Raw genomic sequence first — 27,459 nt, forward strand, 5'->3', positions numbered from 1 at the left:
CCTCATTAATCATTTCTTTAACCGTAGCTATTCTTCCCTCATTTTATACAAAATATTCTAAAATTTGAATTAATGTATATGATAACATTCATCATCCTAAATCGATCCAATGATAATACGTCTTTATGTTATATTTTATATAATTCTGCAATTCTTGTATTATAATGATCTCAATCATATTAAAACTTTTTTAAAACATTTTTTTTTTTTGTACCGGTTCGGGCGAATAGGTAGTAAAAAAATGCTTTAAAAAAGTAAAAAAAAAAAAAAAAAGAGCTTCCAACGATCACAGCTGTGCCGCACGATTGTCGGAAGCTTTTTTTTAAAAAAAAATTTAAAGCATTTTTTTAACTACCTAGTTGCCCAAACCGGTAGTAAAAAAATGCTTTAAAAAAGTTTTTTAAAAAAGGTTCCGACGATCGCGCGGCACAGTTGTGAACCGGCCTGAACCGGTAGCATTTCACCCCTGGTCCAGGGGTTAGATCTGGCTCACGGGGCCACCCTGGAAACAGCGAAGGACCGGCCCGTTTGCGTCTGCCAGCGAAGACGCAAACACTGGCAGAGCGTTGCAAGTGGCCGTCGCAGCTGAAAATGGAGCTCGCGAGCCTCTTTTACCTGGCAGAGCACTTGGGCCACCACAAGCACCCCGGACACGAGTGACATAAAGCTGGCCACCCCCCACCCCCCCGAGGTCAAACACAACCCTGATGCGGCCCTCAATGAAATCAAGTTTGACACCCCTACAGAATAGAATAGAATAGAATAGAATAGAATAGAATAGAATAGAATAGAATAGAATAGAATAGAATAGAATAGAATAGAATGAGCCTAATAGTACAGTGAACTAAAGCACTGTTATTAACATCTGCTGCTTGCAATTACTGCAAGTTCAAATCTCCCCAGGCTCAAGGTTGACTCAGCCTTCCATCCTTTCTAAGATAGGTAAATTGAGGACCCAGTTTGTGGGGGCAATAAGCTGACTTTGTATAAAATATACAAAAGGATGAAGGCTATTGCTTAACGCATTGTAAGCCGCCCTGAGTCTCCGGAGAAGGGCGGCATATAAATCAAATTAAAAAAAAAGAAAAAAAAGAATAGAATAGAATAGAATAGAATAGAATAGAATAGAATAGAATAGAATAGAATAGTAGAATAGAATAGAATAGAATAGAATAGAATAGAATAGAATAGAATAGAATAGAACAGAACATAATTCTTTATTGGCCAAGTATGATTGGACACACAAGGAATTTGTCTTTGGTGCATAGGCTCTCAGTGTACATAAAAGAAAAGATACGTTCATCAAGAATCCTAAGGTACAACACTTAATGATAGTCATAGGGTACAAATAAGCAATCAGGAAACAATATCAATATAAATCTTAAGGATGCAAGCAGCAAAATTACAGTCATACAGTCATAAGTGGAAGGATAGTGGGAATGATGAGAAGATTAATAGTAATAGTAATGCAGACTTAGTGAATAGTTGGACAGTGTTGAGGGAATTATTTGTTTAGCAGAGTGATGGCATGGGGGGAAAAACTGTCCTTGTGTCTAGTTGTCCTGGTATGCAGTGCTCTATAGCGTCGTTTTGAGGGTAGGAGTAGAATCAATTTATGTCCAGGATGCGAGGGGACTGTAAATATTTTCCCAGCCCTCTTTTTGACTCCTGCAGTATACAGGACCTCCATGGAAGGCAGGTTGGTAGTAATTGTTTTTTCTGCCGTTCTAATTATCCTCTGAAGTCTCTGTCTGTCTTGTTGGGTTGCAGAACCAAACCAGACAGTTATGGAGGTGCAGATGACAGACTCAATAGTTCCCCTGTAGAAGTGGATCAGCAGCTCCTTGGGCAGTTTGAGCTTTGTTACAGTAGTCTAATCTAGTTACAGCGACCAAAATTGGAACCCGAGCCTCCATTGCTAAGCATGACGGTCGTTAAGTGAGGGGTGCCCAATTTTATGACCTTTTTGCCAGAGTTGTTAAGCGAACCACCTGGCTGTTAAGTGGATCTGCTTAAGTCGCGACAACCCCGTGATCAGGTGATCAAAATTCAGACTTGGTAGCTGACTCATATTTATGACGGTTGCAGTGTCCCCAGGGTCGTCTGATGCCCTTCGGACAAGCAAAGTTGACGGGGAAGCCAAATTCGCATAACAATGTTATTCACTTAACCATGGTCGTGATTCGCTTAACAACTGTGGCAGGAAAGGTCGTAAAATGGGGCAAAACTCACTTAAGAATCATCTTGCATCCAGTTTTGGTCGCCACGATGTAAAAAAGGTGTGGAGACTCTGGAAACAGTGCAGAGAAGAGCAACAAAGAGGATTAGGGGGCTGGAGGCTCTAAAACATATAAAGAGCAGTTGCTGGAATTGGGTATGTCCAGTCTAGTGAAAAAAAGGACAAGGGCTGATATGATAACAGTCTTCCAGTATTTGAGGTGCTGCCATAAAGAAGAGGGGGGTCAACATATTGTCCAAAGCACCTGAAGGCAGGACAAGAAGCAATGGGTGGAAATCAATCAAGGAGAGAATTGAGGAGAAACTTCCTAGCAGTGAGAACAATTAGCCAGTGGAACAGTTTGCCACCAGAAGTTGTGGGTGCTTCATCGCTGGATTCTTTTAAGAAGAGACTGGACAGTTATTTGTCTGTATAGGGTCTCTCCTGCTTGAGCAGATGGTTGGACTAGAAGACCTCCAAGGTCCCTTCAAGCTCTATTCCGATATATAGACAGACAGACAGACAGACAGACAGACAGACAGATAAATGATAGATAGATAGATAGATAGATAGATAGATAGATAGATAGATGATGGATGGATAGATAGATAGATAGATGATGTATAGATAAATAGACAAATGATAAATAGATAGATGATGGATGGATGGATAGATAGACAAATGATAGATAGATAGATAGATAGACAGACAAAAGATAGATAGATGATAGATAGATAGATGATAGATAGATGATAGATAGATAGATAGATAGATAGATAGATAGATAGATAGATGGTGGATGATGGATGGATGGATAGATACTGTATATAGATAGACAAATGATAGATAGACAAATGATAGATAGATAGATAGATAGACAAATGATAGATAGACAAATGATAGATAGATAGATAGATAGATAGACAAATAGACAAATGATGGATAGATAGATAGATAGATAGACAAATGATAGATAGATAGATAGATAGATAGATAGATAGATAGATAGATAGATAGGTAGGTAGATAGACAAATGATAGATAGATAGATAGATAGATAGATAGATAGATAGATAGACAAATAGATAGAGGATGGATGGATGGATAGATAGACGATAGATAGATAGATAGATGATAGATAGATGATGGATGGATAGATATATAGATAGACAAATGATAAATAGACAAATGATAGATAGAAAGATAGATAGATAAGTTAGACAAAAGATAGATAGATAGATAGATAGATAGATAGATAGATAGATAGACAAATAGATAGAGGATGGATGGATGGATAGATAGACGATAGATAGATAGATAGATGATAGATAGATGATGGATGGATAGATATATAGATAGACAAATGATAAATAGACAAATGATAGATAGAAAGATAGATAGATAAGTTAGACAAAAGATAGATAGATAGATAGATAGATAGATGATAGATAGATAGATAGATAAGATAGATAGATAGAGGATGGATGGATGGATGGATGGATAGATAGATGTTGTCAATGTTCCAACACTGGAAGTTTTTAAGAAAAGACTGGACAGGTAAAGGGTCTCCTGTCTCAACAGGGGGTTGGACTAGAAGACCTCCAAGGTCCCTTCCAACTCTTATTGTTTTGTTCTGTTCTGTTCTAAGTCAAGGACTGTCCAGCCACATTCCCAGGTAACTGGGGAAACGGGCTTTGCTGCAGCGAGTTGGGTGAGAGAAAAACTCCTAACCTAACCAAGCTCGAGGAACAGGTGAACGAATCTGTCAAACCAAAATCAGTTTATTTGCCAAAAGCCGAGCAACGTGAAGCCGAGAGCATTCCTTCCAGCGTTTCGAGCGGACCGCAAGGCCCTGCCAGCTTTAAATTTCCTGGTGTGCGATAAGGCAAAAAGCACAACGAAACCAGGGCAAAGAAACTGGCTTTTGTGTCACCCTCTTGGCACGTCCCAACAGGGGTGCCGAGTGATGTAACTCTGCGGTGGGATTACTTGCAGGGGCGGAGAGAGATGCGGGGGATGGGACGGCAAAGCCGAAAATCTGGCTTCCAGGCCGAGCGATTTCGTCCAACAAGCTTTGCAATTTTTCGGCATCGGATCATGGGAGGCAGCCTCGAACCAGCTGTCGAACTCTCCGGCTGCAAAGATTTAGACGCGTCTTGAGACGGGAGAAGGGCCTGGCGGGGTCAGCTCCCCAGCGCTGTATCGACGTTGCTAGAAAATAAAATATTTGTGGCTACTCCAGCCTGGAGGTGTGATTAGAGGGAAAAGTACATTTTCCTCGGCAGGCACCTCATGATGGGAAAATACCCCCATCTGCGCTTCCTCTCTCGCCACTTCTAAACCGCCGCGGCTTCAATTTGGCACGTAGAGCGACCGATTTTCTCCGGAGCACCTGTTCTCTGGTGCTGACATCACCGGAGTTGGGAGCCACGAAAGATTTTTTTCCCCCCCTCCCGTGTCCTTGTGTTTGTTTGAGAGGTTCAGCAGAAAACTTTTTTTCCCTCCCCCGACTTTGATTTTTTTTAAGAAGAGCTACTTAAAAGTGGGAAATGCTCCACTTTTGCAAATATGTTAAAATTTCTAATAATTTTTGTTATATTGTAAGGTATCATTTGAGTCTATGTTTATCTCAATAAGGACAGCTGAATGGGAAACATTGGTTAGAGAGAGAAAGACTTTTTTCAAAGATTCGAAGTAGCAGGGCCACACATTTATAAGATGAAACAACTGGGTTACTCCAAGGTGTAGGGATAATTTAAAGAGGTTGAGTCTTACCTTGAACATGAAATAATATTGGTTAACTGTGAACGTTAAGAATACTCATTCTACCACTGTGTGCTTAGTTTTATATACTGCAGTGGTGAAATTCAAGGTTTTTTACTACCAGTTCTGTGGGCGTGGCAGGGGAAGGATATTGCAAAATCCCCATTCCCACCCCACTCCAGGGGAAGGATGTTGCAAAATCCCCATTCCCACCCCACTCCGGGGGAAAGGATACTCCAAAGTCTCCATCCCCACCCCACTCCAGGGGAAGGATGTTGCAAAATCCCCATTCCCACCCCACTCCGGGGGAAAGGATACTCCAAAGTCTCCATCCCCACCCCACTCCAGGGGAAGGATATTGCAAAGTCTCCATCCCCACCCCACTCCAGGGGAAGGATATTGCAAAATCCCCATTCCCTCTCCACTCCAGGGGAAAGGATACTGCAAAGTCTCCATCCCCACCCCACTCCAGGGGAAGGATATTGCAAAATCCCCATTCCCTCTCCACTCCAGGGAAAAGGATACTGCAAAGTCTCCATCCCCACCCCACTCCAGGGGAAGGATATTGCAAAATCTCCATCCCCACCCCACTCCAGGGGGAAGGATATTGCAAAATCTCCATTCCCACCCCACTCCAGGGGGAAGGATATTGCAAAATCCCCATTCCCACCCCACTCTGGGGACCAGCCAGAGGTGGTATTTGCCGATTCTCCGAACTACTCAAAATTTCCACTATCGGTTCTCCAGAACCTGTCAGAACCTGCTGGATTTCACCCCTGATATACTGCATTTGCAAGCGTCAATTTAGCCAATAGTAATATAACAGGATTTGGGGGAAAAAATCTGAATTATAAAAGGGCTCCATAACTTTAAATTTGGAACGATCTAGCAAGGAAGAGAAATACCTAGCAGAAAACCTTTGAAGCACAGCCCAGCTCGTTCCTTAACACACCTCTCAGTTTTCAAAAAATTTGTCGAAAAATTACAGATTGGCCTCTACTTACAACAGTTCGTTTAGTGACCGGTTAGTGAAAGTTACAACGGCACTGAAAAAAAGGGACTTAAGACCATTTCAAATTTTATAAATAAATAAATAAATAAATAAATTTCTCACACTTATGACCATTGCAGCATTCGGTTTACATTCTGATGCTTGGTAACTGTTTATATTTATGACGGCCCGGGGGGGGGGGTCATGCCATCCCCTTTTGCGACCTTCTGACAAAGCAAAGTCAGTGGAGAAGCCGGATTCACTTAACAACCATTTTACTCACTTAACAACTGCAGCGATTTGCTTAGCAACGGGGGCAAGAGGGGTGGTAAAGCGGGGCAAAGCTCACTTAACAAATTTCTCACTTAGCAGCATAAGCCTTGGGTTCCATTGTGGTCGTAAGTCGAGGACTTACCTGTACTTCCATCATCAGAGGTGTCCAATCTTGGCAACTTTAAGGCTTGTCAGGCCATTGGAGACCCTGTGCACATCTGTACAATATATAGATAGTCCCCGACTTACAACCATTCGCTTAGTGACTGTTCAAAGTTACGACGGCACAGGAAAAAAAGTGCTTATGACCAGGTTTCACACTTACAACCGTCGTAGCATCCCCGTGGTCACGTGATCAAAATCCAGGCGCTTGGCAACCGGCGTGTATTTATGACGGTTGAAGCGTTCCGGGGTTACCCTTTGGGACTTTCCCAGCTGACTTCTGACAAGCAAAATCAACGAAGGGAGCCAGATTCGCTTAACGACCGCATGATGAATGACCGCATGATGAACGGTTGCAGGAACTGGGCCTGGCTAGTCTAGGGAAGAGAAGGACCAGGGGAGACAGGATAACATCTACCAATATTTGAGGGGCTGCCACAGAGAGGAGGAAGGGGGTCAAGCTATTTTCCAAAGCAAAAGGAAGGAAGGAAGGAAGGAGGGAGGGAGGGAAGGAAGGAAGGTGGAAGGGAGGGAAAGAAAGAAAGAAGAAAGAAAGAAAAAAAAGAAAGAAAGAAAGAAAGAAAGAAAGAAAGAAAGAAAGAAAGAAAGAAAGACAGACATCTGAGTGAGCCATGGATGGACAGAAGACATGGCTAGTCTAGTGAAGAGAAGGACCAGCGGGGACAGGATAGCATCTTCCAATATTTGAGAGGCTGCCCCAGAGAGGAGGGGATCAAGCTATTTTCCAAAGCACAAGAAAGAGAGAGAGAGAGAGAGAGAGAGAGAGAGAGAGAGAGAGAAAGAAAAAGAAGAAAGAAAGAAAAAAAGAAAAAAGAAAGAAAGAAAGAAAGAGAAAGAAAAAGATATCTGAGTGAACCATAGATGGACAGAAGACATGGCTAGTCTAGTGAAGAGAAGGACCAGGGGAGACCAGGATAGCAATATTTGAGGGGCTGCCACAGAGAGGAGGGGGTCAGCCTATTTTCCAAAGCAAAAGGAAGGAAGGAAGGAAGGAGGGAGAGAGGGAGGGGGGGAAGGAAGGTGGAAGGGAGGGAAAGAAAGAAAGAAAAGAAAGAAAGAAAAAGAAAGAAAGAAAGAAAGAAAGAAAGAAAGAAAGAAAGAAAGAAAGAAAGAAAGAAAGAACACAGGTTCGCCATCATGGTCCTATATAAACAAATTGTTTCTTTTCCAGGATGGCACTCAGGATATTTTCATTGACGGAGTGGTCGCTCGCAACAGAGCCCTGAATGGTGACATCGTAGTGGTGAAGCTGCTTCCGAAGGAACAATGGAAGGTCAGTGTTTCTAATCTCCTACCCGTCCCCATTTTCGTTTCTGGGCGGTAGCTGGCGGGGAAATTTCAAACTTTGCACCAACAATAGCAGTTGCATTAGCTCTTAGACTTATATACCGCTTCACAGTGCTTAACAGCCCTCTCTAAGCAGTTTACGGAGTCAGCCTATTTGCCCCCAATAATCTGGGTCCTCATTTTACCCACCTCGGAAGGATGGAAGGCTGAGTCGACTTTGAGCTGGTCAGGATCGAACTTCCTAGCTGTGGACAGAGTTAGCCTGCAATACTGCTTTCTAATCACTGTTTCACCATAGGAGGGAGGGAGGGAGGAAAGGAAGGAAGGAAGGAAGGAAGGAAGGAACTCCTTTTTCTCTGGCAGAGGGTTGCAGGAGGCCATCGCAGCCGAAAACGGAGCTCACACGGCCCTCCTGAGCTCTGTTTTCGCTGGCAGAGGGTTGCAGGAGGCCGTCACAGCCGAAAACGGAACTTGCATGGCCTTCTTGAGCTATGTTTTCACTGGCAGAGTGTTGCAGGAGGCCGTCGCAGCCAAAATCGGAGCTTGTGCGGTCCTACTGAGCTCCGTTTTCTCTGACAAAGGGTTGCAGGAGGCCATCGCGGCTGAAAACGGAGCTCACACGGCCCTCCTGAGCTCCGTTTTCTCTGGCAGAGGGTTGCAGGAAGCCATCGCAGCCGAAAACGGAGCTCACACGGCCCTCCTGAGCTCTGTTTTCCCTGACAGAGGGTTGCAGGAGGCCATCGCAGCCGAAAACGGAACTTGCATGGCCTTCTTGAGCTATGTTTTCACTGGCAGAGGATTGCAGGAGGCCGTCACAGCCAAAAACAGAGCTTGCACAGCCCTCGTGAGCTATGTTTTTGCTGGCAGAGGGTTGCAGGAGGCCGTTGCAGCCGAAAATGGAGCTCGGGAGCCCATACAGGCGCCCCCCAACACAAGTAATGTCGAGCTAGCCACACCTACCCTGGCTACGCCCCCTTTCCCCCCCTCCGCCAGATCAAACACAACTGTTGTGGTCCGCCAGCAGCCTGAGGAGCTGGCAGCGGAGTCGGACAGCGATGAGGCTGAGGAAGAACAGGGGCCAGTCCTGGAGTCTGGGGAAGGCCCGGATGAGGGCTCTGCGTCTGAGGCAGAGATGGGGCCAGGACCATTGGGGAGTGATGTGTGGACTCTGGAGCCTCCAGAGGCTGACAGCAGAGAGGCAGAGGAACAGGAGGAGCCTGTTCCTAGTACACACATGAGAAGAGCTGCCAGATGGCAAGAGCAGCTAAAGCAAAAAGGACAACTCAGGAGTAAGGCCAGGAGATGATTGGCCCCTCCCATAAGGCTTAAAACAGACCAGCAACGGCATTTGGGTTTTGCCGGAAAACAATGTTGGTAGCTTCGTCGTCTTCTTCGTCTACATCTTGTATTTATTTTTGTGTCTGCGCCACCAAGACTAAGAGCCTTGGTGGCGCAGCAGACTAAAGTGCTATTAAGTAGCACCAGCTGCCTGCAATTACTGCAAATTCGAATCTCACCAGGCTCAAGGTTGACTCAGCCTTCCATCCTTTCGAGGTAGGTAAAATGAGGACCCAGATTGTGGGGGCAATAAGCGGACTTTGTATAAAAAAGAACACCGCTTAGGGGGGGCCAAAAGCCCTACTAAGCAGGTATATACAAAAGTATGAAAGCTATTGCTTAACGCATTGTAAGCCGCCCTGAATCTCCGGAGAAGGGCGGCATATAAATCGAACCAATACATAAATAAATAAATAAATATCTGTGACTTCTGAATGTTTGCCGAGAAAGGCCTTTGGCAGTTTGCCTAATTGGACCAAGGTTTGCGATAGGACTGAGGAATTTGTGTTGGGAGGAATTTGCTTTAATTTAGTCGAATGACGCTGGGAATGAAGTCATTCTCAGCTGTTCGAATAAAGTTTGTTTGTTTTTTCACGGACTGATTTTCCTACTCCTTACTTGGGCCTGGGTCACAACAACAACCCTGATTCGGCCCTCAGTGAAATTGAGTTTGACACCCCTTCCCTACAGACCGACATTCCTGAAAGACCCTTCAGTGGGTTCGCCGTCAGTGCTTTGAAGCAACCGTAAATAAACTCACCTCATTTTGAGGCTGGCAACCAAAGATTGTTGTGGTAAACCCTGAGAGGGAAGCCGGGTTTATTTTCCTAAGCAATAGGATGTGTTGGGGTGATAATTCCACTCTTGGCAAGTGCCGAACAAGGGAATTCGCTTTGAGAGAACGGAATATTAGGTGAGAATTAATTCTGCGTCAAGCTTTGCCCTCTTTCGCAACGTGAAGTGATGCGTAGACGAGTGTCCTAAATACTAGAAATTGTTTGCTTCCTTGAGCAATCACATTTCCCCCCCCCCAATTTTTTATTGATTTATTTATTTCAGAATATTTATATTGATAGTCATTGTGTCTTCTGGAACCAATTAAGGATGAATACCGTGGTGAAATGCTCCCGGTTCGGACCGGATCGCCCGATCCGGTAGCGATGGAGGCGGATGGTTCGGAGAACCGGTAGCAAAAATCCCTGCCCCCCCCCATTGCCCGGCTGAGCCGCGCAATCATCAGAGGCTTTTTTTTAATTTTTAAAAGCATTTTTTCTATAACCTCTTCGGCCAAAAAAAATGCTTTTAAAAGTAAAAAAAAAAAAGTCTCTGATGATCGCGCAGCTCAGCTGGGATCATCAGAGGCTTTTAAAAGCATTTTTTCTACAACCTCTTCTGCCGAAGAGGTTGTAGAAAAAATGTTTTTAAAAGGAAAAAAAAGCCTCTGCCGATCAGGCAAGTCAGCTGGGATCGTCAGAGGCTTTTAAAAGCATTTTTTTACAACCTCTTCAACTGAAGAGGTTGTAGAAAAAATGCTTTTAAAAGTAAAAAAAAAAGCCTCTGATGATCGCGCGGCTCAGCTGGGATCATCAGAGGCTTTTAAAAGCATTTTTTCTACAATCTCTTCGGCCGAAGAGGTTATAGAAAAAATGTTTTTAAAAGGAAAAAAAAGCCTCTGCCGATCAGGCAATTCAGCTGGGATCGTCAGAGGCTTTTAAAAGCAATTTTTTTACAACCTCTTCAGCCGAAGAGGTTGTAGAAAAAATGGTTTTAAAAGTAAAAAAAAAAAAAAAGTTGGCCACGCCCACTCAGTCATATTACTCCTCCACCAAGCCACGCCCACAGAACCAGTAGTAACAAAATTTACATTTCACCACTGCGTGGATACCACTGTACCTGCCAAATAACCCTTGCTAATTATTTCATTCTATGTGAAAATTCAGTCGGATAGTAATTTTCTAAGTTTATTTTTTCCGTTGGAAGGACCAAAGAACATTATTTTTACAGACTTAACTACAGTACGATGACAATTGAGTCAAAAATTTCTCTTGCTAAGTGCAACTTTTGTTAAGTGAATTTAGCCCCATTTTATGACCTTTTTTTGCCACAGTCGTTAATAACATGGCTGTGAAGTGAATCGTGGCTTCCCCATTGACTTTGCTTGTCAGAAGGTTGCAAAAGCGGATCACGTGACCCCGGGACACTGCCGCCGTCATAAATACGAGTCAGTCACCAAGCATCTGGATTTCGATCACATAACTATGGGAATGCTTCAACGGTCGTTAAGTGTGAAAAATGGTCATAAGTCACTTTTCTCAGTCTCGTTGTAACTTCGAATGAACCGTTGTGAGTTGAGGACTGCCTGCACTTCTATCCTTGTGTATTTCTTACCAAAATAGGAGGGAACTCAGCTTGGTAATTAGTGACTTTTTAATTAACACTTTCATTAACACTTATTCTGGATCATTCTCCTTGGACATGATCTCAGCTGGTTGATATCCTGAGTTTTTGTCCTTCCAACCCAATTGGATCCTTCCTTTCTCGCAAGGTCCTTGTATCCAACTTCCTTTAAATCTGGACGTGAGATCAAAACAGTTTCCGTAAAATACAAAGGGGTAAAATTTAAATTCTCCCGGCCTTGAGTATTTTTCCGTTTGGGGGGTCATTCTTTGTGCCTCTTCCTGGGGTATCTATGGATCTGCTCGCTGTGCCATATTCATGAAATTCAAAATAGAGCCTTGGTGGTGCAGCAGACTAAAGTGCTGTTAAGTAGCACCAGCTGCCTGCAATTACTGCGAGTTCAAATCTCACCAGGCTCAAGGTTGACTCAGCCTTCCATCCTTCCGAGGTAGGTAAAATGAGGACCCGGATTGTGGGGGCAATAAGCTGACTTTGTATATAAAAAAGAACACCGCTTAGGGGGGCCCCCGAAAGCCCTACTAAGCAGGTATATACAAAAGTATGAAGGCTATTGCTTAACATGTTGTAAGCCGCCCTGAGTCTCCGGAGAAGGGCGGCATATAAATCGAACCAAGAAAGAAAGAAAGAAAGAAAGAAAGAGAGAGAGAGAGAGAGAGAGAGAGAGAGAGAGAGAGAGAGAAAGAAAGAAAGAAAGAAAGAAAGAAAGAAAGAAAGAAAGAAAGAAAGAAAGAAAGTGTTTAGTGTTTTCCTAGCTGCTGTGACTCCTCTGTTGACGGGTAAATACGGGTAGTATGTGAAATATTTCGGTTCTCCAGCACGGTTGGGAATTCTGGTTACTGATGGACGAATCGGGATACCCTTGCAAATACGTCCTTCTCCATAGTTTTTCCATTCGTCCGTTTTCCATTCATCCCAGTGCTGAATATAGACCTAGACTTGACTTTGACTCATAAATATGAGTCTGTTGTTGCCAAGCATCCGAATTTTGATCCACGTGACCACCGGGACGCTGCAACGGTTGCAAGCGAGAAAAACCAGTCCTAAGTACATTTTTTCCCCCCAGGGTCGTCGTGACTTCGAGCCATCCCCGAACGAATGGTTATAAGTAGAGGACTAGCTGTCGTTGGGGGCCTCCAGATTCTTGAGACTCGGCCAGCCTTAAAGGCTTTCCGCTTGGCTGACCCTGGAGATTTCCACCCAGGTCCTTCCTTCCTGGAAACCTCCTTGACGTTGACCTATACGTCAATGGCCTCCTTTCAACAGTCCAGCTGGTCTCTCCTTCTGCTCCTCAGTGGGGATTTCTTTAGAACAGTGTTTCTCAACCTTGGTAGCTTGAAGATGGGTGGACTTCAACTCCCAGAATCCCCAGCTGGCTGGGGGAATTCTGGGAGTTGAAGTCCACCCATCTTCAAGCTTCCAAGGTTGAGAAACTCTGTGTTAATCTCTGCTCTTGTGGATATTTTATTTCTGGCCAGGAAGTGTAGTGATCTTTTAGCTTTTTGATTGTCTCTTTTGAATGGTGTGTAAATGTGGTCCATCTCTATGTGCCCGTTGATGGCCGTTTTGTCTGAGTGCCACTGGCTGGGGGAATTCTGGGAATTGAAGTCCACCCATCTTCAAGCTTCCAAGGTTGAGAAACACTGTGTTAATCTCTGCTCTTGTGGATATTTTATTTCTGGCCAGGAAGTGCAGTGATCTTTTAGCTTTTTGATTGTCTCTTTTGAATGGTGTGTAAATGTGGTCCATCTCTATGTGCCCGTTGATGGCCGTTTTGTCTGAGTGCCACTGGCTGGGGGAATTCTGGGAGTTGAAGTCCACCCATCTTCAAGCTACCAAGGTTGAGAAACTCTGTGTTAATCTCTGCTCTTGTGGATATTTTATTTCTGGCCAGGAAGTGTAGTGATCTTTTAGCTTTTTGATTGTCTCTTTTGAATGGTGTGTAAATGTGGTCCATCTCTATGTGCCCGTTGATGGCTGTTTTGTCTGAGTGCCACTGGCTGGGGGAATTCTGGGAGTTGAAGTCCACCCATCTTCAAGCTTCCAAGGTTGAGAAACACTGTGTTAATCTCTGCTCTTGTGGATATTTTATTTCTGGCCAGGAAGTGCAGTGATCTTTTAGCTTTTTGATTGTCTCTTTTGAATGGTGTGTAAATGTGGTCCATCTCTATGTGCCCGTTGATGGCGGTTTTGTCTGAGTGCCGCTGGCTGGGGGGGATTCTGGGAGTTGAAGTCCACCCATCTTCAAGCTTCCAAGGTTGAGAAACACTGTGTTAATCTCTGCTCTTGTGGATATTTTATTTCTGGCCAGGAAGTGCAGTGATCTTTTAGCTTTTTGATTGTCTCTTTTGAATGGTGTGTAAATGTGGTCCATCTCTATGTGCCCGTTGATGGCCGTTTTGTCTGAGTGCCACTGGCTGGGGGAATTCTGGGAGTTGAACTCCACCCATCTTCAAGCTACCAAGGTTGAGAAACACTGTGTTAATCTCTGCTCTTGTGGGTATTTTATTTCTGGCCAGGAAGTGTAGTGATCTTTTAGCTTTTTGATTGTCTCTTTTGAATGGTGTGTAAATGTGGTCCATCTCTATGTGCCCGTTGATGGCCGTTTTGTCTGAGTGCCGCTGGCTGGGGGATTCTGGGAGTTGAAGTCCACCCATCTTCAAGCTTCCAAGGTTGAGAAACTCTGTGTTAATCTCTGCTCTTGTGGATATTTTATTTCTGGCCAGGAAGTGTAGTGATCTTTTAGCTTTTTGATTGTCTCTTTTGAATGGTGTGTAAATGTGGTCCATCTCTATGTGCCCGTTGATGGCCGTTTTGTCTGAGTGCCACTGGCTGGGGGAATTCTGGGAGTTGAAGTCCACCCATCTTCAAGCTACCAAGGTTGAGAAACACTGTGTTAATCTCTGCTCTTGTGGATATTTTATTTCTGGCCAGGAAGTGTAGAGATCTTTTAGCTTTTTGATTGTCTCTTTTGAATGGTGTGTAAATGTGGTCCATCTCTATGTGCCCGTTGATGGCCGTTTTGTCTGAGTGCCACTGGCTGGGGGAATTCTGGGAGTTGAAGTCCACCCATCTTCAAGCTACCAAGGTTGAGAAACACTGTGTTAATCTCTGCTCTTGTGGATATTTTATTTCTGGCCAGGAAGTGTAGAGATCTTTTAGCTTTTTGATTGTCTCTTTTGAATGGTGTGTAAATGTGGTCCATCTCTATGTGCCCATTGATGGCCGTTTTGTCTGAGTGCCACTGGCTGGGGGATTCTGGGAGTTGAAGTCCACCCATCTTCAAGCTTCCAAGGTTGAGAAACACTGTGTTAATCTCTGCTCTTGTGGATATTTTATTTCTGGCCAGGAAGTGCAGTGATCTTTTAGCTTTTTGATTGTCTCTTTTGAATGGTGTGTAAATGTGGTCCATCTCTATGTGCCCGTTGATGGCGGTTTTGTCTGAGTGCCACTGGCTGGGGGAATTCTGGGAGTTGAAGTCCACCCATCTTCAAACTTCCAAGGTTGAGAAACACTGCTTTGGAAGAAGCGACACCGGTACAGGTTGGTCCTCGACTTACGGCCACATTTTGAGCCCCGAAATTTCTGCTGGGGAAGCAAAGACCTTTGCTAAGTGAGCTTCCACCCCGTTTTCACGTCTTTTCGTAAAATAGCCCCTGCTGCTCTTTCCTTCTGCGTGAAAATTCACTTGGAATAGTAATTTTTTTTCCAAAGTTTCGTTTAATTTTTCCTCGTTGGAATTTTATTTTATTTTTTTTAAATTTAGTATTGAATATTTAGGTAATGTTTTCAACTTTCCCTTTCTCTAAATGTCTCGGGGTTTTGTTTTTTTTTTTGGTTTAGCCATACATACCTTTGAGTCAAGGCAAAGGGAGATCTGCCTGCTTTATAGGAGATGATGGTCTGTTTCTCTCGCAAATGTTGGGGAAGGCCTGGCCAGATCCTCTCTTCCCTTTATGTTCCAAGGGGAAGTATGTAGTCGGTACTTTGAATTAGGATATGGTGGGCCGTAACAAATCCCTCCCTCCCTCCCTTCCTTCCTTCCTTCCTTCCCTCTTTCCCCTTTCCTGTTTTCTCCTTCCCTTTTCTTTCCTTCTTTCCTCTCTCTCCCTCTCCTTCCTTCCTTCTTTCCCTCCCCTCCCCCTTCCTCCCTTCCTTCCCCCCTCTTCTTTCTCCTTCCTTCCTTCTTTCCTTCCTCTCCTTCCTTCCTCCCTTCCGCTTTTCCTTCTTTCCCTCCCCTCCCCCTCTCCTTCCTTCCTTTTTTCCTTCCCCCACTTCTTTCTCCTTCCTTCCCTCCCCCTCTCCTCCCTCCCTCCCTTCTTTCCCTCCCCTTTCCTGTTTCTTCCCTCCCTTTTCCTTCCTTCTTTCCTCTCTCTCTCCCTCTCCTTTCTTCCTTCTTTTTTTTTATTTGATTTTTTTAAAATTTGATTTATATGCCGCACTTCTTTGGAGACTTCTTTCCCTCCCCTCCCCCTTCCTCCTTTCTTCCCCCCTTCTTTCTCCTTCCCTCCTCTCCTTCCTTCCTCCCTTCCTCTCTTCCACCCTTCCTTCTTTCCCTCCCCTTCCCCTCCCCCTCTCCTTCTTTCCTTCCTTCCTTCCTTTTTTCCTTCCCCCTCTTCTTTCTCCTTCCTTCCCACTTGCCTTCCTTCCTTCCCTCCCACTCTCCTCCTTCCCTCCCTTCCTTCTTTCCCTCCCCTCCCCCTCCCTCCCTTCCTCACAATTAAGCCCCTAGAATCTTTTCTAAAGATTATATTTATCGAGCCTAAAGAAATTATGAACGCCACTCAATCAGCTCCCTGAAATGAGTTTTTTCCATAATGGATAGTTGGGGCCTCAGGGACAAACCCTCCCTATGGTGACTAGGAAAAAAATCCTCCCTATTGAAGGATCAAAAGGGACTAGAATTCAACCTCTGCTCCAGTGATTCTAATTTTTTTACTACTGGTTCTGTGGGCGTGGCATGGCTTGGTGGGTGTGGCTTGGTGGGCGTGGCAGGGAAGGTTACTGCAAAATCCCCATTTCCTCCCGATCAGCTGGGACTCGGGAGGCAGAAAATAGGTGGGGGCCGGGCCATTCAGAGGTGGTATTTACCGGTTCTCTGAACTACTCAAAATTTCCACTACCGGTTCTCTAGAACTGGTCAGAACCTGCAGAATACTACATCTGCTCTGCTCCCTGATGTCAGCACTTCAACCTGCATTTACTCTAGTGCTGACATAAGAAGGAGAAGAGGGGGCAGCTGGCAAGAGGACGCTTGACTTCTCACCTACTTATTTTCCTTGAAGATAATATCCCCTAGGAGATGGGATGGGAGGGGGGACATTCCTGGGAGCTTAAGTAGTAGATATGGGAAGAGTGATTTGGAAGAAGGCCAATGAGATGCAGGGAATTGGGGAGTAGAAAGGGAAGGTTTGGGGTCAGGAAGTCAGAGTTGGCTACGCCACGATCGGGGACAGATTGCCGTGCGTAATAAAATGAAAGATTTCTTCAAAGACTATCTGTTTGGAAATGCAATTTATTTTATTCGAGACGACATCAAAACCTGACACCTACATAACTTGGTGCGGGCCTGTCGGTTATCACTTTTCCCCACTGCCCACACGGAAAGCGGCACATTTCCCTTGCAAAGTGCCACGTTTCGTGGTAGAGGTTTCGGAAGGACCTCCGATCAGGTGATCCAACTCTCCACGGTGCAAAGGTTGGTAGTAGAACCTGATGGAAAACAAAAGTCCTCTGCCAACTTGTGAGGTCATCTTTTCCAGGGTCGTATCTCGTCGGTCACTGAGATACGGGGAGACCCAACCTGGGCGTGGTGCCGGTGATAACCGAAATCAAGGAAAGGCAGAGTCCACAGAAACTGACCTTACTGACTTGAGGTCACTCTTCTTTTGAAGCCACTTCCTCAGGACTTCCTACCCTTAGGCAAGCATTGCTGTCTGTACAGTAACCCTTGCAGAAATATTCCTCATTTCAGATTTCTTTCCCTTTTTAGTACTCGGTGTGGCCTTCGTTGGCTAATCATGAACTTTTCAGCTCGGTTAAGTTATGTAATCTTGGAATTTAGCGTTAGCCAAACTGGTTGAACTCCTGCTTACTGCCAATGGGGCTGTTGCTTTATTTAACAACAACCCCCCCCCCCCAAAAAAGGGAAACTTACAATCCAGTTTGGAAAAAAAATATGTATGTTTGCAGAGAAAAAAAGAACAGGGGACGCCCAGAGTCGCGTTCTGAACCCGGGAATTTATTTCATGTTTCAGATTTAATTTGAAGTTCATTTCTGGGTTTAACGCACGCTTCATGAACCCAAGATGAGTAAAAAAAATAAACTTTTGTTTATTTAGGACAGTGTTTCACAACTTTAAGATGTGTGGATTTCTGTGTGGAAGCTTGCTGGCTGGGGAATTCTGGGAGTTGAAATCCACACATCTTAAAGTTGCTAAGGTGGAGAAAAAAAACCAATTTAGGCAATTAAAAGCTTTTGCTGAATTATTCCAGTTTTTACAGAACGATTTTCTTACCATGGAGGTCATGTTGATGATGCAGTTCTAATTTTTTTAAAACTTTTTTTTAATTTTTACGTTCGGCAAGCCAATTCTGTAAACCACCCAGACTTGCAAACAGATTGGGGCAGTTATGAAATCCAATAAATCATCTCTGTGTGTATTTGACAATTTGACAATGCTGCTATTGTATTGTTTTGACATTCTTCTGTTCTTTTTTTAAAAAAAAAGTTATTTTTTTTAAAATATAAACTTTCCATCTTCCCTTAAACAGTGGGTACAAATATCTCTGTGCAATAACCATCAAGATTTACAACTTCGTTCATTATATTGATATTAATTCTCTAATCTTGCAATTATAATATATTGAACAATTGAGCATAGTAAACTTATTTTTCCCTTTTAACATCTCTCCTGTTTCTTCTTGTATGTACAGCGAACATGTCTCTTGCCAGAGAATTGGGATAGATGAACTGGATTAAAATATAACTCCCCCTCCATCATACTTATAATGTAGTTCTATGTGAAGTTTCGGCCACTTTTTAATTGAAAAGCCTCACGTTAATTTGCTCCAAGCCTTGTTGGGATTTTCTTGAAAGATTTGAATCCTTTGACCTAAATCCTGAGACTTTTTTCAAAAGACGTGTAAAAATCATAATTAAAATAAATTTTATCTGTGGTAGAGGTGGTAATGAATTCAGATAGAAACTCCAGAGATTAAACGCACCATAAAATTGAACTGTATTTAAAGCAACCTTCACTCCAGACTTAACAGATAAAATATCTTTCCGGTATTTGAAGATAGATTAGAATATAAACAGTGATGTAGATAAAAACATAAATATATATAGAAAGTCACTGTTGGGTCCAGAAATCAGAGAGATTGAAGCATTCCTAAGCTTGGTCCTAAAAAGTACAGACACGATTTTGGCAGAACGACTTTTGAAGAATAAATTCTGCTTTTTTTTTTTTACTTCTGAAAGACATGGTGGAGAATTTCTTACCCTATTTCCTACTTATTCAGGAATTTCTGTTGATCTAACATCCTACCAGTGCATCTAGACTAGACTAGACTAGACTAGACTAGACTAGACTAGACTAGACTAGACTAGACTAGACTAGAATAGAATAGAATAGAATAGAATAGAATATGGAATGGAATGGAATGGAATGGAATGGAATGGAATGGAATAGAAATAGGAATAGGAATAGGAATAGGAATAGGAATAGGAATAGGAATAGGAATAGGAATAGGAATAGAAATAATAGAAATAGAAATAGAAATAGAAATAGAAATAATAGAATATGGAATATGGAATAGAATATGGAATGGAATGGAATAGAATGGAATAGGATTCAGAATAGAATAGAAATGGATTCAGAATAGAATAGAATAGAATAGAATAGAATAGAATAGAATAGAATAGAATAGAATAGAATAGAATATGGAATGGAATGGAATGGAATGGAATGGAATAGAAATAGAAATAGGAATAGGAATAGGAATAGGAATAGGAATAGAAATAGAAATAGAAATAGAAATAGAAATAATAGAATATGGAATATGGAATAGAATATGGAATGGAATGGAATAGAATGGAATAGGATTCAGAATAGAATAGAAATGGATTCAGAATAGAATAGAATAGAATAGAATAGAATAGAATAGAATAGAATAGAATAGAATAGAATAGAATAACAGAATTGGAAGGGACCTTGGAGGTCTTCTAGTCCAACCCCCTGCTTAGGCAGGAAACCCTACACCACTTCAGACAAATGGTTGTCCAACCTCATCTGAAAAAGGTTGGACTGAAAAAACCTCACTGAATGCTCCAGTGTTGGACCATTCACAACTTCTGGAGGCAAGTTGTTCCACTGATTAATTGTTCTAACTGTCAGGAAATTTCTCCTTAGATCTAAGTTGCTTCTCTCCTTGATGAGTTTCCACCCATTGCTTCTTGTCCTGCCTTCAGGGGCTTTGGAAAATAGCTTGACTCCCTCTTCTTTGGGGCAGCCCCTGAGATATCGGAAGACTGCTATCATGTCTCCCCTACTCCTTCTTTTCATTAAACTAGACATACCCAGTTCCTGCAATCGTTCTTCATGTGTCTTAGCCTCCAATCATCCCCTAATCCTCTTTCTTGCTTTTCTCTGCACTCTTTCCAGAGTCTCCACATCTTTTTTACATCTAAATTCAACCCGCCAGATTTTAGAAACAGGAGTCAGTCAACCGAAAGAGAGGGGAACGTTGATAGTTTCTTTTCATTGTCTTTTCATATTTTTCCTGAATGCCAGCCACAAAGTCTTTTTGTGTCTGTTTCCTGGTCTTCAGAAGGAAGATAAGTGTCCGTTTAGTTTGGCCACTGTGATCATATAAGAGGATCTGCAGGAATGTTGGGCGTACCTTCAACTGATAAAATGAGGACCTTGAGTATTGAGTGAAGCCGGAAAGCTTTCAGAGACAGGACCTTGGAGAGCTCCCTGAATGGACAGATGTTCTGTTGATTTCCTGGTCCTCTATCTGTTGATGGTCTCCAGTGTTTGCAAGGTCTCTCTTCTGCTAGAGCAGGGGTCTCCAACCTTGGCAACTTTAAGACTTGCGGACTTCAACTCCCAGAATTCCTCAGCCAGCTTTGCTTTGCAACTTTAAGACTTGCGGACTTCAACTCCCAGAATTCCTCAGCCAGCAAAGCAAAGCTGCCTGAGGAATTCTGGGAGTTGAAGTCCGCAAGTCTTAAAGTTGCCAAGGTTGGAGACCCCCAACCTTGTTAGGGTGTATGGAGATTCTCAGTCATCCAGGTCACAATTGTCCCAAAAGTGCTTTTTTCAAGAGGCAACTGGACTTTCTGGTTTTTCTTTGAAGACGTTTCGCTTCTCATCCAAGCAACCTGAGTGGCGTAGGAGGCTAATGCCTCCTACTAAGGCAGCATTTAACATCCAGCTGCCTGCAATTACTGCGAGTTCAGTTCTCCCCAGGCTCAAGGTTGACTCAGCCTTCCATCCTTTCTAAGGTGGGTAAAATGAGGACCCGGTTTGTGGGGGCAATAAGCTGACTTTGTATAAAATATACAAAAGTATGAAGGCTATTGCTTAACGCATTGTAAGCCACCCTGAGTCTCCGGAGAAGGGCGGCATATAAAAATAAATAAAAATAAAAAATAAATAAAAACCTCTTCAGATCAAGATATTACAGTAGTGGCCAAAATTGTGGAAACCTTTTGGGAAAAGTATATTTTTGAGGTTTGATGCCTAATAACACCACTTTTTTTTGGAGTTTCAAGACAATCCTATTCCACTGCTGGAATGAATGGCCTGGGAATAGCCCAGACCTTCACCCAATTGAAAATCTATGGAGCCGACTAAAGAAACTTGTTAGTCAGACGCGACCCAGCAATAAAACCCAGTTAATAGAAACCATCATTCAATCTTGGTTTCATAACAGCTGCAGAACTAAAAGACTTGGTTCAGTCCATGGGAAGACGTTGTAAGGCCATAATTCATGCTAAAGGTTACCCAACTAAGGATTCAGTGACATGGTGATAATTTTGGTATAACTCATTTTTCTATGGTGATAATTTTGGCATATCTCATTTTTCACCTTTCTTCTTTATACTGTAACTGCTATTCTAAGAGCAAATCCTTCATAAAAGTTATTGCATTACATTCTTGATTTAATTATCTTTCCATTGATATATAATTTTATGGTACTACTCCAACAAAAAGTGGTGTTATTCACTAGTTTTAGAAAATACACTTTCCCCAAAAGGTTTCCACAATTTTGACCACTAGTGTAATCTAATCCCAACCCCAACCCCAACCCCAACCCTAATCCTAATCCTAATCCTAATCCTAATCCTAATCCTAATCCTAATCTAATTTTGATTATGTGATCATGGAAGATGCTTTAATAAGTGTGCAAAATGGACCTAAGTCACTTTTTCCCCCAATGTCGTCGTAACTTTGAACGGTCACTAAACAAATGATGTAAGTCGAGGACTACCTGTATTTCTAAATGGGCGGCCATAAAAGTTTAACTAATTAGTTAAAGGTAGTCAATGCTGTTAATTACCGAGCCTGCCATGTGCTCCTTGCAAACCCTGTGAGCGGTTGAAGGAGCTCCTCTGGAAGCGGAAGCTGTCTCACCTGTGGCACCACCTCCTCCCAGGTGTTAGCTCAGGTGTCTCGTTCCCAAAAGAACCACGAAGGAGGCTCTGCAGCTCCCCGATAACCTTTGCTTTGTTTCCAAGTGTCCCGTTTCCCCCCCCCCTGCCCCCCATTGTTGTGTGCTTTCCATCAGCTGGAGCCGATCCCAGTAGAAGCTGCTGTGTGTGCGGCCAACTCCATTTGTTGTAGATCTGCTGATTTGTAGCAACACCTTCCTGGAATCGGCTGCCAAAGAAAACTCAGCAGTCTCGTCTCGTGTCAGAAATGCATGAACTGGCAAAGGAGAAATTTAGAATAGAATAGAATGAGCTGGAAGGGACCTTGGGAGGTCTTCTAGTCCAGCCCCCCTCTCTCCTCATTGAGAGCCTATACCAGTGATGGCTAACCTTTTTGCCATCGCGTGCCAGGAGAGGGGGGGGCAGGGGAGGGTCGCGCACTTCCTTCCTTCCTTCCTTCCTTCCTCCCTCCCTCCCTCCCTCCCTCCCTCCCTCCTTCCTTCCTTCCTTCCTTCCTTCCTTCCTTCCTTCCTTCCTCTCTCTCTCTCTCTCTCTTTCGCTTGCTTGCTTTGGAAAACAGCTTGACCTCCTCCTCTCTGGGGCAGCCCCTCAAATATTGGAAGATGCTATCTTGTCTCCCCTGGTCCTTCTCTTCACTAGACTACTATGCCCAGTTCCTGCCACCGTTCTTCCTATGTTTGAGCCTCCAGTCCCCTAATCATCCTGGTTGCTCTTCTCTGCACTCTTTCTAGAGTCTCAACATCTTTTTTATCGTGTAGTGACCAAAATTGGATGCCGTATTTCAGGTGTAGTCTTACTAAGGCTTTATAAAGTGGTATTAACACTTCACATGATCTTGATTCAATCCCTCTGTTGATGCAATTTAGGATTGCGTTGGCTTTTTTGGCTGCTGCCGCACACGACTGGCTCATATTGGTTGTCTCCAAGACTCCAAGAATAAAATATTGGGAGAATGATGACCGTTTTTCAAACTTACGACAGTTGCGGCATCCCCATGATCAAGTGATCAAAATTCAGAGGCTGGATAACTGACTCATACTTACAACGGTTGCAGCTTCTCGGAGTCACATCATTCCTTTTTGGCGACTTTGCTTACAAACAAAGTCAATAGAGAAGACAGATTCATTAACAACCCTGTTAGTAACTTAACAACCTCAGTGATTCACTTAACAACCGTGGCTAAGACAGGTGGTAAAAACGGGGCAAAACTCTTTGAACAAATGTCTCACTTAGAAATGTTGGGCTCAATTGTGGTCATAAGTCGAGGACTCCCGGTATTATATTAATTTAAATATTATATTTCCTCTTTTGAATGTAAGATCTTCTGGACATGGAAAACAAACAAACAAATGAATGAATGAATGAATGAATGAATGAATGAATGAATGAATACATACTGGTATATACATACATACATACATACATACATACATACATACATACATACATACATACAACTAGACACAAGAACAGTTTTTTCCCGAACGCCATCACTCTGCTAAACAAATAATTCCCTCAACACTGTCAAACTAGTTACTAAGTCTGCACTACTATTAGTCTTCTCATCGTTCCTATCACCCATCTCCTCCCACTTATGACTGTATGGCTGTAACCTTGTTGCTGGTATCCTTAAGATTTATATTGACTGTTTCCCTATGACTATCATTAAGCGTTGTACCTTACAATTCTTGACGAACGTATCTTTTCTTTTATGTACTCCGAGAGCGTAGGCACCAAGACAAATTCCTTGTGTGTCCAATCACACTTGGCCAATAAAGAATTCTATCTTCTATCTATCTATCATACATACAACTGACACTAGCAAAGCAGTGTTTGAAATAATCCTTGGCTATTTTGGTCCTTAACGATGCTGAAATTGGGGACTTAATTTTATTTATTTTTTAATACCTGCGCCTGATCTGGTTCTACAAGAAGTAGAATTCTGGTTCTCCCCAATAGACATTTTGGGATTACATCGGTGTCTCTTCCTTTGGGATCCTTTCAAAGCCATTTGTCAAGGAGATTGATAATGTAAATCCAGTTTTGGCATTTCCAGAACAAATGTTCTACCATGATATCTAAAGCCACTTGTTCTCCTGTCCTTTTTTTGTCATTTTTTTTAATAAACAAGCCAGGCAGGATTGGGCTTCTTCAGGTGACGTTTCCCTTTCAATGGGAAGGGATCAGGCGACTCTTTTCTAACTTTGAACCTTTCTGTAAATATTAGCGTAGCTGCAAACCTTCTCAGAAGCCAAAGAATAAAATTGACACAGATCAAGGATGCAATATCCGGTTAATTATTTATACAGTTTGAAAGAGGGTTAAAAGGATGGAAAAAAAATAAGAGAAACCTCACCGGCGAAGGGGTGGGGTAGAATCAGATGCAGGTAGTCCTCGGCTTCCGACCACAATCGTGTCCCAAATTTCCATTGTTAAGCACAACAGTTGTTAAGCGAGCTTTGCATTTCACAATCTTTCTTCGTTAAGTTATGAACACGGTCGGTTAAGTGAATCTGGCTTCCCCGTTGACTTTGCTTGTGGGAAGGTCACCAAAAGGGAATCACTGAGAAACTGCAACCGTCATAAGTATGAGTCAGTTGCCAAGCATCCGAATTTTGATCATATGACCATGGGGATGCTGCAACGGTTGTTAAGTGTGAAAAAGGGTACTTAGTACTTTTTTCCCCCAGTGCTGTTGTAACTCTGAACGGTCATTAAACAAATGGTTGTAAGTCAAGGACTATCTGTAAAGTATTTATTTCACTTTTGCTGCCCACAGTCCAAGATTTTAAAACAGTTTTCCCTTCCACTTTAATCAAGTGGAAGGGTTAACGCTTATCACAGGCATCTTGGATAAAGAGTCAAAACATCCAGGCTGATCGCCTTATAGTCAAATTTCACGCAGAAAATCCAAACAAGCCAGATGAGGGGGTCACATCCCTAAACTCTACACCTGTAGTCAAATTGTTTTGCTTTGCGCAGATCGCCGTCGAGAAGTGAGGGGAGCCGAATGTCAACTTGCAAAGCTTTCAAGTTGCCATGAGCAGGAGGGAGGGAGAATTGATAGAGCTGATTGATTTCCCTAACTGAAGCTACATTCCATACGTGCTTTCTTACTGCAATCAGTCGGAGGGTGTTGGGTTTCACAGCCAGCCAAAGTGGTTAATTGGAGAATGTGATTTATGACATGGCCAGGGAGGAGGGGAGAGACAGTTATGGGGGAATGTAAACCTACGTGGGATTAGTTCTAACTGCATCCGAATATTGCCGAAATGGTGCTTCTAATAAATGACTGTATTTCTTTTGAAGTTTGGCTCGTGGCTCATGAATTAATTAGGGCATCTTTCGGAAACTTCACGCTGGCATTATTGAATTTTTAGCCTTCGTTGCTGTTTTCCCATGCTTTTCTTGAGCTCTGTAATATGCTGTTTGGATATCAAATCCTCACAGGTGCTTCCTTTTCTCTCATTTCTTGCACCAACACCTTAAGTGACAGGTGCTCAGAGGATGGAAGTTTTATCAAGCAGAGATCCAACTTACAACTAAGAGAAATTTACTGACAGTGGGAACAATTAACCAAAGGAACAGCTTGGCTCCAGAAGTTGTGAGGGCTCCATCGTTGGAGGCTTTCAAAAAGAGATTGGACAGCCACTTGTCTGAAATGGGATAGGCCGGGTCTCCTGCCTGAGCTGGGGGTTGGACTAGAAGACCTCTAAGTGAGGGGGGTCACGTCCCTAAACTCTACATCTGTAGTCAAATTGTTTTGCTTTGCGCAGGTCGCCGTCGAGAAGTGAGGGGAGCCGAATGTCAACTTGCAAAGCTTTCAAGTTGCCATGAGCAGGAGGGAGGGAGAATTGATAGAGATGATTGATTTCCCTAACTGAAGCTACATTCCATACATGCTTTCTTACCGCAATCAGTAGGAGGGTGTTGGATTTCACAGCCAGCCAAAGTGGTTAATTGGAGAACGTGATTTATGACATGGGCAGGGAGCACTTGTCTGAAACGGGATAGGCCGGGTCTCCTGCCTGAGCTGGGGGTTGGACTAGAAGACCTCTAAGTTCCCTTCCAACTCCGTTGTTCTGTTATTAAGCGAGCCAAGTTGCATTCAGGCTCGCTGATCTCGACGGAGGCTAGTCGTGCCTTGACTTTCTGCGCAGATAGTCTGGTTTGGCTCGGGGCCTCAATTTTTTTTCCAACGGGCCTGTGAAAGGACCAGAGCAGATGGCAGGAGAGTGGAAAAAGTGTTATTTCTCCGAGTTAAACCAATTTGGGGTTGCGACGTTTGGAAACGAAAGCCAGAACTTTGGCGGGGTCGCAGACGATGCCTTTCCACACAAACCTGGCCTTTAATGTCGGGTGGGACACACCTTCCTTGGTGAATGCAGACGTCAAGACCGAAGGCTCGGTTGACGTCCTGGCCCGGGAGGGGGGGGGTTCCTCTTATTGCATGAAAGAGCCACCTTAAAACAGTGAGGGCGAGGACGCCGTGACGCAGGGGCCTTGCGTCGTTCCCATTTCCGCTGCCGCAAAACCAGGACTGGGGATTGCGTGTGCGTTCGGCTTCTGTAATGCCGAGACGGGAAAACAGTTTGGGCGGGGCTGAACTCTTGCAAGTTTCTTCCCTTTCCAAACCCACCCAAAAGCTTCAGGTGTTGCGTCAAAGCTGGTGCGGAGGTACGTGGAGGCGTGCTCCGCACGTACTTTCCTTCACCCACCCTCGTACTTGTTCTCTAACATTTCTCTCCCCATCCAGGCCCCGTGCGGGCCTGGATGGGGAGAAACAGGCTCCGACTCAACCCTTCCAAGACCGAGTGGCTGTGGCTTCCGGCGTCCCGATATAGCCAGCTGGTGCCATCACTGGTTATTGGGGGCGAATCATTGGCCCCCACGGAGAGGGCTCGCAACTTGGGCTTCCTCCTGGATACACGGCTGTCTTTAGAAGAACACTTGACGGCCGTGGCCAGGGGGGCTTTTTATCAGGTTCGCCTGATACGCCAGTTGCATCCCTTTCTAGATCGGGACTCCCTACGCACGGTAACTCAGGCGCTCGTCACTCACGTCTGGACTACTGCAATGCTCTCTACATGGGGCTCCCCTTGGGGTGCACCCGGAGGCTGCAGTTGGTCCAGAATGCGGCTGCACGGGGGATTATGAGAGTGACGGGGCCCTCCCATGTGACACCTCTCCTGCACGAGCTGCACTGGCTTCCTGTGGTCTTCCGGGTGCGCTTCAAGGTGTTGGTCACCACCTTTAAAGCGCTCCATGGCTTAGGGCTGGGGTATTTGCGAGACCCGCCTTCTGCCGCCAA

At 43.8% G+C, this 27,459-nt stretch overlaps 1 protein-coding gene across 2 annotated transcripts in view; it reads left to right on the top strand.

Annotated features, from left to right (window-relative positions):
- The window catches only part of DIS3L2 (DIS3 like 3'-5' exoribonuclease 2), a 249,347-nt gene that overhangs the window by 46,401 nt on the left and 175,487 nt on the right, over nt 1–27,459 (top strand). For both annotated transcript variants that reach the window (XM_087872025.1, XM_087872024.1), the window contains one exon: nt 7,599–7,700. In XM_087872025.1, the coding sequence (XP_087728151.1) occupies nt 7,599–7,700 (102 nt within the window). The remainder of the gene's footprint in view (nt 1–7,598; nt 7,701–27,459) is intronic.

Source organism: Pantherophis guttatus, chromosome 6, assembly GCF_059756535.1.
Source record: "Pantherophis guttatus breed Tessera chromosome 6, ASM5975653v1, whole genome shotgun sequence".
Taxonomy (NCBI): domain Eukaryota; kingdom Metazoa; phylum Chordata; class Lepidosauria; order Squamata; family Colubridae; genus Pantherophis; species Pantherophis guttatus.